Genomic DNA, 20,719 nt, shown 5'->3' on the forward strand with positions numbered 1-20,719 from the left:
CAGAACTAAGATGGATCAATGTTGACGTCTGTGCCCGCAGATTCACAGATGCAGTCCTTCACATGAAAGCTCACCACATGAAAGAGTGGTCGTATTGTGAAAGTTGCATTCACTTGAGCTTTTCTGCACTCTCTCTGTGCTTTTTAATTCGTTCTTATCACAAGTTTGTATTTCAGGAGGTATTTTCTAAGTGAATTAATCCAAAATGAATGGCCTTAGAATCTGCTAAGATTTACTAAGATAAGCCAGACCTTTAAGCTTTTAAATTAAACATTAACAGTTATGTTAGTATCAGCATATCCTGTAGGCTGTTTATCAAACTGCATAATGCAGAAAAAGACTCTTAGAGGCTGATTTCATCATAAAGCTTATCCAGTAGAGTGAGTGAGTGTAATACATCCCTGAAGAATTAATTAGTCCAATCATTTGTCCTTCATGCATATATATCTGATATAATATCTGCATCCACTCTGCAATTCCATTAGTGGTCAATAATTTTAAGTTATTTTAAAATGAAGTACCGTAAATGTCGGGCTATAAGCCGCTACTTTTTGCACAAGCTTTGAACCCTGCGGCTTTTAGTCAGGTGCGGCTTTTCTATGGATTGTCCGTGATTTTTGTCATATCGTAAGACGATTTGTTCTGTTTGTTCCGCTGTTGTACGGCACTACGTTGATTGGCGGAAGGATCGGGGTTCAAGAGTGGTATGTTAGTCACATGTCCGTCCGCCAGGCAACGTAGTGCCGTACGAAGTAGCGCGAAAAACAAACTTCAAAGTAGCGCTACGCATTCAGCGGGAGGCGTGGATGATGAGCGGCGATAAACTTGCAAGTTATGCCCAAAAAGCAAGTTATGCCCAACTCCACCGGTGGATTCTGACAGCGTGGAAAAGTGTGAAAACATCCACGATCACCAACGGATTTTGAAGGGCTGGACTGCTGCATGATGGAGAGGAGGACACCGCCACGGCCCTTCTGAGGGTGTTCGACTCTGACACTGACAATGAGGATTTCTTTGGTTTTGAAAGTGACAACGAAGGAGAGAAGAAGAGTGGATGACGAAGCCATCCTGAGCCTGTTTGTATCCGACACTGGAGAAGAGGACTTTGGTGGTTTTAGTGCGCAGGAAGAAGAGAAAGATGGTGGTGAATGACTGACTTTTCTTCTTGTTAAAGCTGTGTCACTGCACCTGAGCCTAAAAGGTAGTCCGAATCTATTTTTCTGGTGTGCTGTAGGCTACTGTTATGTACTACATGTGCAAATATGTACCCATAACTTGTTTTTCAAAATATTAATAAAAGTGATGTCTCCAAACAGCCATCTCTTTCCTGACAATTCCCTTTGTGCATATTCTCTTACATATGATAAGTCAACATTGAAACACCTGCGGCTTTTGGTCAGGTGCGGCTAATGTATGTACAAAACAGGATTTTCCCCTGATTTTAGCTTGTGCGGCTAATATTTAGGTGCGCTTTGTAGTCCGGGAAATACGGTAATTTAAAATTTACTGAAACAGTGTGTTTTTTTTTTTTTGCCTTTGTATTCTTTATTGAACACACTTGAAGACTTGAGATGTTTCAGGTTCCCAAAACTGGAATGCTAATGTAACAGAGTGGACTTTAACGTGGACTGGGGAGGGAAAATATGGTGTTGCACATTGCACGAGTTTTTACAGGCCTTCAGAGAGCCCAACACACAGCTTCAGAACCACCACTCTAAACTTTGGGTCCCCAACAGATCTAAGTGACGATTGGATGGATTTTCTGTACATTTATGGCTCTCACCCATTCGCTAGATCTGATTGAAGACGTTGCAATTCATTATAGCCCCAACACTATTGGTTTTGTTTAGGTAAATAAATAAATTGAACTTTGCAAGGGTTTTGTGTGATCAGCCATTTTCAGTATCCATTTGTTCTCAACATGCTTTTTACTGGAAAAAAGAATTTTCTTTTGAAATCTGACTACATAGATTTTCCATTCATAAGAAAAGCCTCTATTCAGTGTTGAACTCAAATTTTTTCAGTATAACTTCACCATCGTCTTTAGATTCATCAAGGCTCCGTTATAAGACCTTTAAGATCTATTAGGGGCTTTTGTTGGTTTGTCCTTGGTTCTTGTATAATGTGCTACTAATCACATTTATTAGAGTACAACATTTTTGCTGATGTCAACTAAGCTGTCTTACATTTATACCTTATACTTGCTGTAGTTTCTCTATGTTCATGACTCTGGGAAAAATATTTCTGAAGTAGGCGATGTTTTTTCCAGTTTGATGTGCAGATTAAGATTCAAGCAAAGAAAGCCCTTTGGGCATGTCTTAAAGTCATAAATTTGCAATGTTTTCTCTCTGTTCTCTCACATATCGTTTCACAATATTCTTTTGTGTGGACCAAAAACTGCATATGTGCTAGCACAGTATGTGCTATGAACTTTCTTTTATGAACAAATATAATACATTTGCATGAATATTTATAATAAGACAAAATATGGCATTCGTAGATATTATCTTGCTTCATCTTGGAATTGAGAGAATTACTTGATAAGCCAGTGGGTAGAGTAACTGATAAGAGAAATGTAATTGTTTGTTGCTCTTTGAGTCATTTTAGTTATATGCAGTGTACAGATACAGAGTTTCTTCAAGCTACACAAAGTTTTAGAAACCATGGAAAAAGGAGTGAAACACCTAAAGTAAGAAATGCATGAGAAAGGAACTTCTTGCACTGCCCAGTGAGGAGTGTAAAGGGCAGTGTGCCTCTAATACAGACATTGAGCTTAGTGTCAGGGTGACTAATGACCTACAGTGCTCTCAATTATTATTGCTAACACATACACACACACACACACACAAACCCCATGTGATTTACTCGAGTGCATGCTTTGAAGAGGTATGACTCAGTTGCAATCACAGGCAGCTACACCAACATTTCCGTCTCCATCTCAATTTCCCAAGAACCGAAGACTCGTGGTCTAAATGAGGACATCAGTACTCTTGAAAATAGGTTTGTCCACAGAAAAGCCACCCAAGTGCAGCTCAGATTAGCTTTCTGCCCTGCCACAATCAATGTGAAAGTGGGTCTCATTAATTTCTTTGGGCACATCTTTCATCACACCTCAATCTTGCATTATTCAGAGGCTTTTTTTCCATTTTTAGCTTTGCCGTTGCTTTTGAGGCATGGTGATTGTAAGGTTAGTCCTTGACTGTAATAAAAATATAATAAAATCAGAGTCATCATGACCTCTGCAACTATGTTAACAACAGGATTTTTAAATATATTAATATAAATTTATCTTTCTGTACACTTTTACTTTTTTTTAAACATATATATTAAATAAGTATTAATTATTGCCTTTGCCTCTGTACAGCACCACAGTGGATTTTAAATCAAACAATCACGACAAGTTTGAAGTGCAGACTTTTATCTGTAATTCATTCTCCCAGAAGTATTGCATTAAAACTTAAGACCCTGAGTCTATCTCCCACCGGGAACGAGTCCAACTTATTGCCGGCTATTCGGACCAAGTTCTTGCAGTTGTTGTATAAAGATCGAATGGCTCGTAGCCACAGGCCAGACAATCCCATACTATTGAAGCACCTCAGAGAGAACACTCGGAGGGACATGATCGATTGCCTTCTTCAAGTCCACAAGACACATGTAGACTGTTTGGGCAAACTCCCGTGCACCCTCAAGTATCGTCAAGAGGGTAAAGAGTCCGCAACTGGGACAAAAACCTGCATTGTTCCTCCTGTATCTGAGGTTCGACTAACAGACGGACTCTGCTTTCCAGCACCCGGGCCTTGACTTTCCCAGGAAGGTTGAGGACTGTGATTTATATATATTTTTTTCTTTTCTCCCCACTTTTTTGTTCGGCCTAATGATGGCCTCATCTAGTTGCATCAGCACATCTTTGAACCTCATGTTGTGAATACAAGTTCAATTGTGAAAACTCTAATTAATCTTTCAGGACAAAAGAAATTATTTTTTTCCATTAACTGTGTATTTGTGGGAATGTCTTGTTGGGTAGCTTTCTCCTCACAAATCAGCCTTACGCTTCTTATATCTTTTCTACACATAATTGCATGCAGCGTGAACTCAAAAGAAAGGATCAATTTTGCATAACACTGAGTAATTTAAGACTGAGCGTCACTCAGTTTATGTGAAATTTATCACAGCAAGTGATATAAAAGCAAATCTTAATTACAAATATTTGACGAAGTCAAATTGGCTGGAGCTAGGCTGGCAGCTTTATTTCACTGCTGCCAGACTCTAAGCTCTGGAGCTTAGAGTCCAGCCTCCAGTCTGGACGGCCCGCAGACAGCCTGCCTGCAGAATCAGCCTGCAGCCCCAGGAGAGCCTTCTATCCTGCTGCGTCTGTTCTTCTCCCTCCTCATAAACATCCATCCTGCCTGGTCGACCTGTCAAACCCTGCATCTCCCACCCCTTGCCTCCCTCCGTTATCCCCCCCCCCCCCCACATACACACACACACACACACTCCCCTTCTCTCCCCTCTCTCTTCCTCTGCTCCACTGGGCTTGTGAAGGTGAGCCAGTCCCCGGTGGCACTACTGTACAGATTGCAATGTTTCCTCTTCAAATGGAGGTAGCTCTCTTGTGAAAACCCATGTGAAGAGGGACCGGGCTGTTTATTTTTGTCTTTTACTGCACACTTATCTCTGGGCGTCCTTGTTAATTAGTCTCTATCTCAGTCTTTGGTCAGCTGCTTTTGTCATTACAAGGACAGGATGAGGTTGTTCTGTGTGTTGCTTCAAAGTGAGGCTGATGAAAAGCACGCATCCCTGAGGTTTTAGGCCAGTTTGCTGCCACCCAATCACTTGTCCTTAAAAGCTTCTTTATGAGCAGGACGTGTGGGGGAACAATAAAAGCAGTAGGAGGAATGCTTAAGAATAGATCTGAAGTGACTCAACCTCTAATGGATGTGCCTAATCATTTTTGATAGTGTCCATCTGTGGTTCTGTAATTGATGTCTTAGGGCAGGTGCTTTCCTGGTACACTTCTTTGTCTGACATCTATAGAGCTGAAGTTTCTTCACCTCACTTCCCGATTAATCTCTGTTCTTTTAAGTTGCTCTGGATTTATTGTGTGTGTGTGTCTGTCTATGTATCATCTTTTATCATTTTTTTCTCAAAAGCTGCAATGTAATAAAGGATTAGGCAGGTCTCTAAAAATATACTCGCTAAAGAAATTGTAACACGTAAGTTATGTAACGAATAAAACACAGATCTCTAGGGCACTGGACTAAAATTCTTTTGTGGTGTTTAGAGGACTTCTGTGCCTAAAGCTCATGTCATGCATTATGACTGTTGATGAAATATTGTTTGTTTTCGTGTAATCTTTCAAAAGATGTTCACATTTCTACAACTCAGTGAAGTAACAAATGTTTATTTAATCTTAAATATGGAAAAAAGTGAGCCTGTTCTCAGATTTCGATTTGAACACTACCCTGTACATTTACTCATGTGCACATGAATGCCTTGGTGAGAACAGGCTGTTATTTGGCCATCCTGTTGCTGCAGGTGAACTGATTGCGCTTCCCCTATGTGTCGGTGCAGGTTTTTGGAGATTATTATCACTTCAGGCATCACGCCGTGGAGAAGAGAGCTTTGTCTGGCCACAAGAGGATGCACATCAGACTGCAAAAAGAACCACAGGTAAGACTGTTGTCAGCACTCGCACAGCTTATTGTAGCACTTCATGTTGGCAACAAAAGGCCAAAAGACAGATTGGATTGCACATAGAGAGTGGGTATATCACGAGAGACAAGGGATGTCAGAATCGGTGACAGCTTGTCAAAGTCTTTGCACCGGTCCCTTCCATCTGTCCCCTGACCCAATCCAAAGTAGCTGTAAATATGCAAAACCACCCAGCACAACAGCTGGGAGAGTCTGTTATTAGCTGAGCATTTTCAGTAGTTTTTTTTTTCTTTTCTTTTCTAATAAATATTTTCATTTACATTTTCTAAAACGTAAATGCCATTTTTATATATTTAAAAATCACATTTGTGGGGCATCTACTAATCGGAAGGCTGGTGTGTCGATCCCTGGCTGCTCCAGTCTGCATGGCAAAGTATTCTTGGGCAAGATACTGAACCGATGCATCCATTGGCGTGTGAATGTAGCTGAATGCTAGATGGAAAACACTTGAGCATAGTAAAGGTGCTTATGTGAATGGGTGTGAATAGTGAAGTAGGCATCTTTTTTCTAAAGTGCTTTGAGTGCTCGAGCACAAAAGCGTTATATAAAAGTTATTTACCATATATAGATGTGATATTTACCTGATATCAACCACCATTTTAGAATTGGTTCACAAAATCAAACTTTCTGTGGACCACATATAAAAACCAAAGTGCCAAAATTGGGAGATTTTTTTCTTCTCCTTTTCACGGATTATGGAATAAGCAGCATCATATCACCAGACCACTGTGTATTTGTACTGTTCCTGAACAATAAAACAGCATCTACTAACCAGTAAAAAAACCTAAATGCGCTTTTGCTTTTTCCCTGATAATAATGTTTATGTTCTGGCTAGAAACAAAATTGTCGCTTGATGTTAGAAAACACTGATTCACATTATAAACCTTATATCACGCTCTTTATTATAGCAGAATTTGCATCTGCAGCCAACAGATCAAAGCACATCAGTTACAGAGAAAATAATACTTGCAAAAGTGTGAAATGCTTTTCTTTAAGCATGAAATGCTAATTAGATATGACATTTAGAGATCATTACAGCACTGCCTTCTGAAGGCAAAGAGATATTTACTAATGCTGCAAGCATTTTAAAAAAATCAGATTTGGGTTAAACTATTAAGTAATACACAGGAGATTTTTTTTTAACCTGTCTTGGCAGGAAAAGGAAAAAGGGAGAGAAAATAGGAGAAACAATACAAATAAAGCAACAGAGCATAAGTAGAAAAACACACTGGGTCACCAAATAATGTACCTGTAAGAAAACACATACAAAAAACAAACAGCACTTAGAGGGGAAATGCAAACCTACGGGAGATTTTTAAGCAAACACAGCAGATATAGTCTTATTTAGTTTGTGTGGAGGAAAGAACTGAGTGTTAAAGTGCTGATATTCTACAGTTTATTCTAAAAATGTAGAAAAGATAAATGTGCAGTTACCATTATCAAGTGGACATAAGTAGATGACTGTCACCTAAAGAGGTGAAACCATATTAGATCATAACACTTCTTTTATTAAACGTCTCCTTTTAAATCTATTTGTGTATGTATATGTGTGAAATAGGAATTATTTAAATTAACCTTTTCAGCTTTTGTATATTAAAATAAACCCTGGATGAAGGCTTGCAGTAAGCTGGTGTGAAGTCTGTAGTATAGTAGTGTGAATTGTGTGGCAAAACCTGTTTGAATAAAACCCCATCTGTATACATGGGAATTTATAGTAAAACTATGGCTAAATCTGCCATATATAATGTCATTTGACTTCTCTACAATAAAAATATTTCTCAGAATGTTTAGTAGCTTCTAAAAAATCAAGTACCTCACATTTCAGGGACCAACAGAAGTACTGCATCTGTGCAAATGTCTGCTTTACAGTTCTTCTATTTTCAGTCTTACTGCTAAAAGAGTTAGCCATTTGTTGCTGCAGTGTTTACACTGGAAACAAGGGAGGCAGCTGAGGTAATTGCTGCTCTAAAAGCATCTTCAGAGCTGCCGGACTGGTGCTAAAAAGTAGGCAGTTACCCAGTGAGAACATCTATAGCAAGGTAGTTTTGCCAAGTGCAACCCAAGGACTAATCTGTAGCTTTCCTGAGTCCAAGTCATTCCAGCCGAGGAAAGGACTGATGTGCTCTGACAAGCTCTGAGGCCCCAAGACATCATTAGTGGGATATGGTGACGTGCACTGAGGCCAGTGGTATCAGGGGTTGGGGTAAGTGGATGACAACAAGTCTCTGAGAGCATCCAGGGAATCTGGTTGCTGAGCAGATATCGGTACTGTGGCTCTCAAATTCATAAAACATAGTTTTCAAATCTAAAAAAAAACCCCCCACACACAATTAAGTAAATTTAGCACAGGCAGTGGCAGAAACAAGGGTTTTATTAATCAGAATCAGAATTATTGTTACTGAGGAAGATTTAATGATGTGTAATATTGGATTTTGGGTGCAGAAGGGACCGAGCAACATTAAAACCCAAGTGAGAATCTGTCAATAGAAAGTTGATATGTTCCTAATAAGTGGCTTGAAAGTATTAAAATAAAACAATGAGATGGACACTGAGGTGTATTATGTGCTCTGTGGGCTTTTTGCTGATACCAAATGAGAGAAAAACCAATCTGCACTTTAAAACTGCTGCCTTGACGTCAAAGCCTAAGAATTACAGCCTTGCCTATTATAAAGACATTTTTGACAAAGGAGATTCCATCTCGAGTTCATCTTAGTTGGAATGTCAGTAGTTCAAGTTAACGCAGCACTTGAACCTAGCTATTAAGGGCAGCAGATTTCTGGCTCAGGCACAACAACTTGTCCCTAGGTTGCCCAACCACCCACACAACCAGAGCAAACCTCAGGCAAAGCCAAAAACATGCCACAGAAGCATAAGTGAGTGGGTTTGTTTTTGTGTTTTTATTTAAGTGCATTTGTGTAATCATATGGTTCTGTAAGACCATCTGATCTCTGGAAAAAATAAAGAACAGTAAAGGTTTTGCTTTACCTTTTTTTTTTTTTTCAAATAAATAAATAAATAAAAAGACAATGGTTGGATTTGGATTAGTCATTGCTGAGCTTTGAGCTCGTTACAGTGTTTCCTCTCTGTAATCCAGCAGCTGTAACTCACATTACCTCCATTGTCTCTTTTCCTCAGCTCTGTGGAGCTAACGTGCTTATCACCATGCCTTTTGAATAATCACGCAGTGGCATGATGACACTGGCAGCTGCATAAGCTTACACCATAATGCTTGCGAGAGTTGTTTGTCATCTCCTCTCCACACCCCGTATCATCTTTATGAGGGAAAGAATTGATTTGTTTGGGGCGGCTACTGTTGGGTTTCTTATGAACAGTAGTGTAAGGCAGCGTGCACAGTGTCCTGGCTGGAATTTAAACTACATCTGTTTCTCGTACAGTTTTACTAGAAAGTTTCACTCTGGCTGTAAAAGTATGCTGGATTTTTAGTTGCTATATGAGGCCATATTGGATGAGGCTGACAAAATTCTGCATTTATTATTGTCAACAAATCCCGTTAGGAGACCAAAACCAATAATACATTAGTCTGCCTCTCAGTAGTGAACTCATGACTTACCAAGCTTGGCATTCAGCCCCAAGCCCACTGGTTGCTACTGACGTAAAAGTTTAAGTATGAGTCACAAGAGGAACAAGAGGGGGGGGGAAAAATGCATTTGTCGGGGCCATGACTGATTATTTTCAAGACAGTGCGATTCCTCCTCCTTATATTGTTTCATTTTAATCTTTTTCAAAGGCTTGAAAAAACTAAAGTGATCCAATAATTCACAAGAAAAAAATCAAACGAGATGAAGAATATCTGTTTTCTGTTCATCATGTCGTGAATATTCCTCGATATTATCTTCCAGACCCTTGAAGAAGCCATCATTGATTTACAGCACCAGCGCAATATGTGTGTAATCACCTCAAAATAAACCATGCTCGTCGTAATGTCTGGCTCACTGATCTTTTTATTGTTGAGACAACACTAAAGCTGCAGAAGGGAATATGCTTTCAGTGTCTGAAGCCTTGGATATACAGACAGTGCTTGTTAAAGCAGGGTTTTTCGTGACTCAGAGTGGCCTTTCGGGGCGGACCACTCACATAAGTACATTGGTTTATGCAGGGCATAGACCATAAAGGCAGTGCGTATGTGCCATCTTATCTTATTATGAATGTTATTTCAGATTCTTATTTTATTAATTTTTCTTTATTAAAAGGATCAGAAAGTCCCATTTTCAAAAAGGAAAGAAATTCAGTTAAATCTTTAAATAAAAAAATTCAATTTCTTCTTGGATCTGGATAAAATCTCTTTAGAGCAGAAATTGTAGAAGAGCTGGTTGAGAAAATGTTGTAATAATTATTACAAAATCCTCCAATGACAATGATAAATTTAAATTTGATTCATATATATCTATATAGAGCCAATTCACAACAGTCATCTCTGTGTACTTTACATTGTAGGGTCAAGACCTTATAGTACTCTACCCGTGAGAAAAGGTATTACTTGTAGTAATTTATGATAACTGCATGAGAGGCTGCCTTCATGTGTGCAGGCTGCATTACCAGAGGCATGTAGGAAATGTAAAAATGGGCAGCTGTAATGCAGTGTAATATAGTGCATTAAGGAATAAAGGAAGACAGATGCCTTATCCACCGTTACTACTCAGAAATTGGCCAGTGGTGTACCATTCCCGCTCCAGTGACATATGCCGTTTCTTCTGGATGGTTTGTTCATTGTATTCCATCATCACAGTCCAATTCCCAGCAGCAGGTGCTGATCTTCATACTTGTAGACTACCTTTACATGGTAATCAGACTCTCACATTAGCGTGCAAACCTGAGATCAGCTTTGCAGGCTTACAAGTGCTGCTGTAAATAGATGAATGTATATTTAATATCTGTCTTTATTGAAAAGTTAAGGTAAACAAGTGTACTTTCAATAAAATCATTCTTTAAAAGACGTGTTGTCTGTTTTTCTCTTGTTGCTTTTGACACTTTTTATTGTGAAATAATTCCATATCAAGAAATAATATTGGAGCTTGTGCAGCATGGCTAGTCTGTAAAATCAATTACGGAGCATCAAAGGCTATTGACTAAATAGTTTGTGAAATATATGGATCTCAATGATGCATGAGATACCCAAAATTTGTTACAGTTTTTTTTCTTTTTTTCTTTGCATGCTCTGTCTCCAAGCAACCCCTCCTGCAGTCTGATTGACACGATAGTTTCCTACAATAACAAATTTTTAGTTATTTCAGTCCTGAGCTCAATATGACATTTTCAATTTAGCTTCAAATTAAAAGGCCCCCTGTGAGATTTCCTGCTAAACAAACTAGGAATGTTTACATTCACTGCTAAACTTTCCAAAGCATACTGCAGACAGAATAATACCCTCCTTATTAACCGTCTCGTTGATATGTTTTTCATGAATATAATCATGGTGTTTTCAGCTATAAGTCCCAGCCTTAGTAGTTAGTGGCATCAATTTATTGGTGATTGTCATTTGATTAGATGTATTCATACAAATAGCAATGGAAAAAGTCCCTAAACGTATCTTTTTCGTTCCTTCTTTCTCTTTAAAGTGAGCCACAGAGCTATAGATCAAAGGACAGTGTGTCTTTTTTCACTGCTCTCTCTCTTTCTGCTTTGCCAACAACTCCAGCATGGCTTCTTCTTAGTCATCAGACATGAAAACCCTCAGGACACACTGAGAGAGATGGAACAAATGTTTATTGCTCAAGCAGATTACAGTGCTAGCCCTTGTGGAGACCTCCTCCTTGTTTCTTGATTATTTCTTTGTGCAGGTGGTTGTATTTGTCTAGTCTTTGTCCTTGCCCAACACTTGAAGTATATTTTTTAATTTCCAAAGATCACTTAATCTCCAGAAATAAACTGATTCCACCTTTTTTTTTTTTTCTTTTTTTTTTTGTAGTTATTAAGCGGAGGTCGTCTTGCTGAAATGTTGCTCAATTTGCAAAAGAGATTGCATTAATTATGTTTGAAGTCAGCTTTAGCTATAAATGAAATGCTGTTTATCCTGTAGTCGATGGCTGTATGCAGATTATCATGGGTGGTAATTTTGCTCCGTTAATAATGTGGCGGGCAGTGGGCAGCAGTGCGGTGAGGTCAGACATGTGCAGTTATAAATGTAATGAAATGAGATAAATGTTAATTAGTCTAGGATCATTTCAATGAGGTTAATGGCTGCATTCTCTAAGGCAAAGTTTTCAGCTGGGTTTGGAGCTTACACCCTCAGCAGCTGTACTCAACACATTTTCTTTCAGACCCCGTGCTTTACAGAAGCATATAATCATGAAGTCGAGCAAGTAGAGAAGCCTCACCATTAGAAACCACACCAACAGCAGCAAAGCGATTGCAAAATGCTAAAAAAAATTCCACTGAAAAGACCTAAAATAGTTAAATAGCAAGTTGTACTTTGACAGTCTGCATTGTAAAGGAAATTCAAAAGTTTAGTCACGCTTCACTTGAGTGTTCTCCATGCAAATAGAGCAAGTTTGGGCTTTTTCACCTTCAACAAAAAAATCAGCAAAGGATGCATTTATCATTGACAATAATAATAATGCAGAACAGCATTTGCTCTAAGTGCTGTAGAAAATAAACCTCTGCTGTAAGCTCACTCAATCGACTGTCTGCAGATTCCCTCTGCTATAGCATAATTTCAGCCCAAGTCAGTATTTGAATTGTATTTTCAGTATTTTTGTCCTTATTTTAAGAAAGTTAACTTTTGTGTAGTTACACAAGTATAGCAAAAAACAAAAAGCAATGCCCCAGTGCATTATTTGTGTGTTTTCTGTATAGATGACAAGTTGACAGGTGACCATGAGGTAAAGCTGCTCTGCATAAAAATAAACAAAACCCCGTATAATTATGGGGTTATGCTTGTTGGAGGTGGGTGGGCTGTTTGGGTTTTGTTTTAGGGTTTTTAATTAAATGGATAGACTCAAAAAATAATAAAAAATGAGAAACGTATCTTCTAAAGCTTTTCAGATAGTGAAATTGAATTTTTATGGCGGATCCAAAGTAATGGAACACACCACAATAATCAATTTAACCTTGTTTTAATAGTTGTTTTTAATATTTGTCAATCATAATAGAAGTTAAAATGTGATTATTTGCACACCCCTACAACAAGGCATTCCTTGTTAAGCATATGAATGCTGTCCTTTTATTATTTTTTGTCACGGCTTGAATATAAATTGCTGACCTAAATGGGTCTATTTAAACTAGGTCTCTTTCAGCATTCTTACTACTGTCTCATGTACTCAGAGTGTTCAGAATATATGGGTATTAGCATGAAAACCCAAATGTTGAATGGCATTAACTGATTTGCTGTGTGACCTGTTAACATTGTGTGTTGCATTGTTTTTTGCAACTTCTGAAGCAAAACCACCATATGAAATTTACTATGTGTGATATTAGCAAGACTTGTTACCCTTACTTACTGAGCCTGAGCATTTCCCAGCAGCCCTCCCAACTTCAAAGGCCCCTGCTCAGGCACACTGTACAGTAGCCACCTTCCCTGTGCATCTGAGCAATGAACTAAATTAGATTTTCTTCACATCTCTGCTTCTCTTTCTAGTTATTACTTTTTGAACACAGCTGGGACCGTGTTTTCCTACATCCCCAGTCTGTGGGACACAGCAACAATTTCTCAAATTAGAACATTAATAATGACACAATATCATGAGGATTCCTGAGTAAACTGTGCTTTTTCTTTTTGCGTGTGGGTTTGCTTGTTTGCTTTGTGTGGGCATGCTGTTTGTGTGTGTGCGTGTGTGCACGCGTGTGTGTGCCTTGACAATCCAGGTCCTGTGGACAGAGCAGCAAGTGGTGAAAAAGAGGAAGAAGAGGGATGTGTATGAAGACCTAACGGATCCTGATTTCCCTAAGCAGTGGTACCTGGTGTGTAGACTTCCTACCATCTATCTCATTAGTTTGACATTATTACTAAAATGTTAAAATTGGGAAATGGAATAATTAAAATGCTTATGAAATACCATACATAATGAGATTTTCAGTAGCATGGTTCTAGTTTTCTAAAAGAGATATCTCTATGCTTCACCAACAAATAAAGTGGGTGTACAGTCAGCTGACTATATAGTGGCTGCTTCTCATATGCATTTGAAATCCCACTTTACATTTTCAAGCCCTCTCTGTATTCAATCATTTCAGTAGCAGCCTGTAGGAATGCCTGTTTTCAAGCTATATTCTTTGTTGAAGTGGAAGATTTATATTTAAATACAGCTGGTCTGGTAATCATAAGATGTGTTGCTCCGTTATGGGCTATTCTTTACCTGGCCTGTTTTAACCTCCTGCAACTTTATTTTTCTCAGTCAAATATATAATGTAGTGCCTTCCACGATGTTGAGTTGAATGTGCAATTACATGTCAGGATAGATCACCTGTGAAGCATCGATAGCATATAATGTTGCCTCCATGTCTGTTTCATTATTCGCAGTTTTTCTCAGAGATGCCTCAATTCACCTTAATCCCCCCCCCCCCCTTTTTTTTTTTTTAACTACATAAAACCTCTGTCAGTTCAGCAGATTAATGACAACATTGACTATCCCAGACATAAATCACCAGTGAATAGAAGTTGTGGAACTACCTCTGCCATTCAGCATTAGACTTCTAATAGTCTCAGGCCTTAAACCCTTTTTTTCCTATTTCAACTACATTGCAAAGCTCTGGCTTAAACAAACAAATAAACAAAGCTGGTTTAGCTGAACGCACAAACCACCAGTGCTGCAGTTCTGTTTTGGTCACATAATAAATTTATGGGATTTAGAATTCTTTTATAAAAGGTTTATTTAGCACAGTCACTTTAGGGCAAACTTAAGTGATGTATTGAGTTGTGTCTGCCTGAATTTAATAATGTGTATTTAATGTATTCATAAGTTTCAGCTATGTGCACTTCAATGTGAAGTCAAAGGGAAACTGGAAAAAGAAAAGGAGGCAGAGGAGATTATCTTAATGTCTTTCTGTTCCCGTATATCTGTGTTTATTTGTAACCATCTCTGTCAGCTCTCGCACTCACCTCTCCTTATTCTTCAAGCTGTACAGATTTTCACTTATTCCTCCAAATCACGCTTTACCGCTGCCTTTTGTCTGCCTCCCTCCCTCTCCTCTCGAATGCTGCCGAATGTTATTTCTTCAGTACGAGAGGCAAATGCTCTCTCCCCAAGATGCCTGACCTGCAACAGGTTGTCTTTCTTTTTCACTGACAGCAAAACAACAGTAGGATGTTCACAATGGGCAACTCATCCTGAGGAGGCAGACATACCGGGGTGATGCATTAAAATGGGAGTTTAAAATGTTCATGAAGCACCTCTGATCTCCCCTCGTATCTTCTTGGTGTCAGGTGTATCAAGCGATGCTGTTTTTAATAACATGCAGCAGAGAAGGTCTTCGCAGAAGATGTAGGACCTTCTTTCACTGACAGACCTTTTCTGTCATTTTGTCTCGGAAAAGTCAGTCATGGCAGATTGACAGCTGAACAAAAGCCTTTGTCTCTTCCAGTCCAACCCAACACATCAAGATCTGAATACAAAAGCAGCCTGGGCTCAGGGCTACACAGGAAGAGGTGTAGTGGTCACTATCCTGGATGATGGCATTGAGAAGGACCATCCCGACCTCATAAGCAATTACGTAAGTCATAAATTTCAAATAGCAGAGATGGAGCCGGACATGTTCTTGTCCCAAACTTCTCAACACACGATGCATTTTGAAACCAATTAACAAAATGTCTATTTTAACTGGTGATGATAAAAGGGCAACTTTTTGATATGCATTTTAATTTTCATGCTATTCAGTAAGAATTATAGCCACTAAAATTTCGTACTTCCTTTGTTTTATTAGCTGTATCAAAATCATCCAAAACCCTTGTGCACACAAAAGGTCCGACCGACAGCTTTTCAGGGTTTTTTTTTTAAACATTTAGTCACAGAGGAAAAAACAATTAAGCGAGCTCTTTAAAAGAAATGTAAAATCACTTGATTGGTGTCATAACCTTTTCTTATTTCTCTTTTAGGACCCTGAGGCCAGCTATGACGTAAATGATGGAGATACTGACCCTCAACCAAGATATACACAACGAAATGAGAACAGGTAATGTGCTAGCAAACTTGAAATATACATTTTTATTTAGTGATTAAATAATTTGGAATAGACTGTCCACCTCTTGTTTTATTAGTTATATTTTGCTCCCTGAAAGCTGTAGTTATCAGGGACTGGTGAGAAAGAAAGTGGATTCCGCTTTGGGTCCAGTGCTTTTGGCTCAGGCATTTGCATTCAGAAACCAATTATTTAAGTGTGGAAGTATGGGTGCAGTCATTCTGAAATCTCTTGAAAGACTGTTCCCCTTTTTTCTTGCTTCAGCACACAACTCAAGTTGCTGTAGCATCAATCCAGCCCATAACGCTCCACCACCAAAATAGCACTTATTTGTTGCCAATACAGCTCTTGTTTACTTGCCCCCCATTAACTCATGCTCTTCCCAAATACAAATACAGACCATTTTTTCCCTTCCAGTCTTTGGTGATCACTTGAAAACATGTTTGTCCCAATTTATTGATGGAACACTAAAGCGTCAGCAAGAATGAATCCTTATCGCTCATCCCCTCCTCTCTCCCCATTTCTCAAAACGCCATGGTCCTCTGCTTTTGTCCAATCCCCCCTGGAGCAGATGAGAAGCTGCATCCCGCCTCTGAAATGCACAGCAGGATTTGTCTCAAATCTCTCTCTTTTCGTGCCACTAAGTCTTTTTGTGGTTGTATGGTTGTTTTTCTTTGTTAGTTTTGTTTCAAAGGATAGTATTTCCAGTTACAGTTGGTCAGAATGAAAGGCCCAATGGGCTTAATGTTTTTTTAGTTGTTGTTGTTGTTTTTAAAAGAAATTATTAAAAGCTGTTAAAATAAATCTGCTTCTTTACAGTTGCTTTTTGGTGCTTTGACGTTTGTCACTTTAAGCAGCTTCTGTTGTTCGTCTAGTTTTGCTTGTTTTTTTTCTGTTATCATCCAAAATATGATCTGTTCATCTGCAATATTTATTCATCTTGAAAGAGGCTGGCATCTGCAATTTTTGCACAGACGCCTGTTTCTTGTCCTTGCCGACAGCTTGAGCAGCCATGCAGAGCGAATCCAGCCTTTCCTGTCAGTGTATCGTAGATCCCACTCTGTCGTGCTGATCGAACAAAGCACTACTGGAGGGGATTGCTCTCTGACTCTGGTTTACTACAGCTCCCAAACTGCACCATGCTTATACTTTCCAAACATAATAAAAACATGAAATGCATGGGTTTGCACTTACACACGTTCTACTGCTGCTGTCGGTAGAGCTGCTAGAGTAATTATCTTACATTGGATCAATTTCTGAGCATAAAATGAATAGCAAGGGTGTGTCTTTGTGTCTACAGTGTGGAGCTTTGGTGTTTGGAGTGACCTGTGGACAAATTATATCCAATGAGTTATGCAAATCTCCACAAAGCAATGCAGGCTGACAGTGAGTAATGCTCACAACCCCCTCACAAGGAGATTATATGAATATATTCATAGGACAACAAAAAGCAGAGGAGACTCGGAGGAAGGCATTTTTCCACAGTCATGGAGGCCAGTTCATTTGTACTGATGACACGCAAGGCTGATTTTTCAATTCTCATCTCAGGCGTTTTTCTATTGAGATGCTCTGTCTTGACTTGGCAGTTATTCTTGGAGGGGAGTGCATGTTTAGTTGAAGGCCAGTAATTCATTTGTGCTTCATCAATAAAATATTTGTGTTCATCATTATCAGAATCGGGGTATTAATTCTGATAACGGCATGGATATTTATCAGTCCAGCTGTGAATAAGGAGAGTTTTAATGAAAATTTATCGCAGCACGGTTTTAATACATTTTGTATTTGTGAAAGATTCTAATGAAATTCCAGCTGGGCCCATAATGATACACGGTAACACTGGTTACACAAATGTTAGGACAGTCTAGAAAATGTAATTTAAATCAATTGTGTAAAGGCTGAGCAAGGTTAATGTATATGCCATTTTTACATTTGATGTGACTGACATTAAAAAAAGAGACGACTACTGAAAACGTTATGCACTGCAAAACATAAAACATTTTGTGAAACATAATTCACAAATATGATGCGTAATATGATTGAAGTCCATCTCGACCACTTGATAACAATGTCCTACATGGACATCATCCTTCAGCCTAATCGGGTTTTATGTATGTGGCTAGAGATCGGCCACATACATAATATGTCAAAGGTGGAGGAGAAGAGAACACGTAGGCATTCGCCTACTGTGGAGGCAAATTTTAATTCATGTCTGCACCTTCAGATTCAAGGTGATACCTATGTTTCATCATCTGCGCAGAGGTCCCCTCCACCAAAGAAGTGAAAACAAGAAGGAAAGAGACAACGTGACCAGCATCTATAGAAAACATCATCCCAATCCTATTCACCTCAGTCCTCGACTCCTGAACCAAAGTCAGGACTGTACCACATGAAAATCTGCATAAAAATGTTTATTTATTCCCAATATTGTCACAATTACTTATTGTCAGCAGATCAGACACGTGACCCCCTCCTGTCTCCCGACAGCTGACACTGAGCCAGTTAAACAGCATTATGCAAGCTAATGTTGAACTCAAGTGTCAACTCAATGTGCACATTCTCTCTGATAAACAGTTTGATTACATTTTCACATCGTATGAGAGTTTATTTGCCAAGTGTCCAAGTCAACCAATGTTAGATCCACTTTACTAACAGCAGCTAACATCGGCAAAAACAGCAGTGGTTAGCTACAGAAAAGTTCAGGTTATCCCCAACAACTCACCTATTGTTCTCATCGGGTGGAAGTGAGTTTCACCGACTTGACGACTCCTTTCACAAAGTTTTACAGCTTCCTCCGGGGTAAACAGATGTGGACACATATGGACAGATGAGATAAAGAGGAGACTGGCCGACTACATTTACTTTTTGTCCTACAGCAGCCACTGTAACTAGAATTGTGCACTCATGTAAGAAAAAAAAGAGCTCAGTTAACTGCAGTCTGTAATCTACTGACCTCTAGTGGTGAAGTTTTACACACTGTAACTTCAGGTATTTCTCAACCTAGAACGTTTTAAGCAATTTCCATTTTAGGAGTTGGGATTGTTACGATTTTATTGACACCAGTGTCACTATTGATTCTGCTGATCCATCTGGTTCTTTATCGATTTTCGATATTGATTTTTAGCTCTGCTTTATGTGAGGGAACTAGGGATGGGTATCGTTTAGGTTTTATCCGATACCGGTGCCAAATCGGTACTTTTGAAACGGTGCCGGTGCTCAAACGGTGCTCAAAGAATGGAGAACACAAAATTGGTCCAAAAACCTCTCATGTTCAGCTGTTTTTTGTAAAAATATAACAATGTTAGCCTTTTCTGCAGCTATGGGGCATATATGGTATCACTCTTGGCTGGAAGCAGTGCTTAAACAATGGAAAAAACACAAACTTTGTCCTAAACCTCTCATGTTTAACTGTTTTCCACTTTTTCTTTGGTCATTTTAGCCTTTTTAGCCAGGGTGAAGGGAGTATCTGCCATCAAACAAGAAGACAGCCGCATGTAGCTATGATGATGTTTGCTAGTTCACCTTACATACATTAATGTAATAACGTGGTTAGCCTACTCAACGTAAATTAGCTACTCACGCAGAGAAGAACGGCTGCTGCTGCCACCATCATCCGTCATCATTTCTGCTACACTGGCAGGGCTAGGGGCCAGGACTCTCCTCTTCGTGTTTTTGGGGGATGTTGCATAACAGGCAACCCCCCGCAGTAGATGCGCTCGGTGTGAGGTCTCGCAGCAAGCTATCAAATACGGCGCATTTCTGGGCTTTTAAAAAAAACGCTATGCGTCGCCAGGTGTTTCATCGGATTTGAGGTGTTACCTCCTTTGACAGTATCACAGTATCAGCTTAAAGCACTTGTTCCAGGCTGCTGAGTTTGCATATTTTGCTATGAAGTACAGCCAGACTTTTGACCGCTTCGCATTGGGCATTTTTAATCTGTAGCTCTGCTCTAACAGAACGTACGTACCTGGCCCCGCCTACTATCCTCGGAAACGTAAAATGATTGGCTAGAATCTAAAGTGTATCACAGCTCAGGAAAAAAAAGCACCGAAATAAAGCACCGAAATGTGCGCTGCTTTTCGGTCTGGTTACTACCGTTTGGACACCGGTACCCATCCCTAGAGGGAACACATGCAGCTACGTAAGTTTTTAGCTTTATTATCTAGACAGAACAGAACAGGTGGCACGGTGGTTAGCACTGTTGCCGCACAGCAAGAAGGTCCTGAGTTCAATTCCACCATCAGGCCGGGGTCTTTCTGTGTGGAGTTTGCATGTTCTCCCCGTGTTTGCGTGGGTTCTCTCCGGGTACTCCGGCTTCCTCCCACCGTCCAAAGACATGCAGCTTGTGGGGATAGGTTAATTGGATAATTCAAATTGCCACTAGGTGTGAATGTGCGAGTGAATCTGAGTGTGAATGGTTGTTTGTCCCTGTGTGTTAGCCCTGCGACAGACTGGCGACCTGTCCAGGGTGTACCCCGCCTCTCGCCCTATGACAGCTGGGATAGGCTCCAGCGCCCCCCGCGACCCTGAAAAGGATAAGCGGTAGCGAATTGATGGATGGATGGATCTAGACAGAACACTAATGCTAGCTGTAGCATCAGCCTCTCGGTAAACATCTTGAATGAAGAAAATTAGAGAATATTCGTAGGCTTTCTTTGCTAAAGAAAAATGCACAAAGTATAACAATAATGTTATCATATTGCAGGATATTCAGTGTCATTTACAGATGAGCTGCTTGATTGGACAGCAGCAGTAGCACTATTAAAACATCAAATAACTGACACTCATATTTTGTAGATGAGCATTTCAGCCTCTTGCTGGTGTTGTCACTCAAACTTGCAATAATTATTTTGCAAACATTATAATTAGTGTTACCTTGGTT

At 39.5% G+C, this 20,719-nt stretch overlaps 1 protein-coding gene across 2 annotated transcripts in view; it reads left to right on the plus strand.

Moving 5' to 3' along the window:
* The window catches only part of furinb (furin (paired basic amino acid cleaving enzyme) b), a 118,392-nt gene that overhangs the window by 60,627 nt on the left and 37,046 nt on the right, over nucleotides 1–20,719 (plus strand). For both annotated transcript variants that reach the window (XM_085281787.1, XM_085281786.1), the window contains exons 3-6: nucleotides 5,572–5,670; nucleotides 13,534–13,629; nucleotides 15,247–15,375; nucleotides 15,758–15,834. In XM_085281787.1, coding sequence (XP_085137913.1) covers nucleotides 5,572–5,670; nucleotides 13,534–13,629; nucleotides 15,247–15,375; nucleotides 15,758–15,834 — 401 coding nt within the window. The remainder of the gene's footprint in view (nucleotides 1–5,571; nucleotides 5,671–13,533; nucleotides 13,630–15,246; nucleotides 15,376–15,757; nucleotides 15,835–20,719) is intronic.

Source organism: Mchenga conophoros, linkage group LG7 (assembly GCF_057382185.1).
Source record: "Mchenga conophoros isolate Kocher_MC1m ecotype Shallow Benthic linkage group LG7, M_conophoros_male_GT1.1, whole genome shotgun sequence".
Classification (NCBI taxonomy): Eukaryota; Metazoa; Chordata; class Actinopteri; order Cichliformes; family Cichlidae; genus Mchenga; species Mchenga conophoros.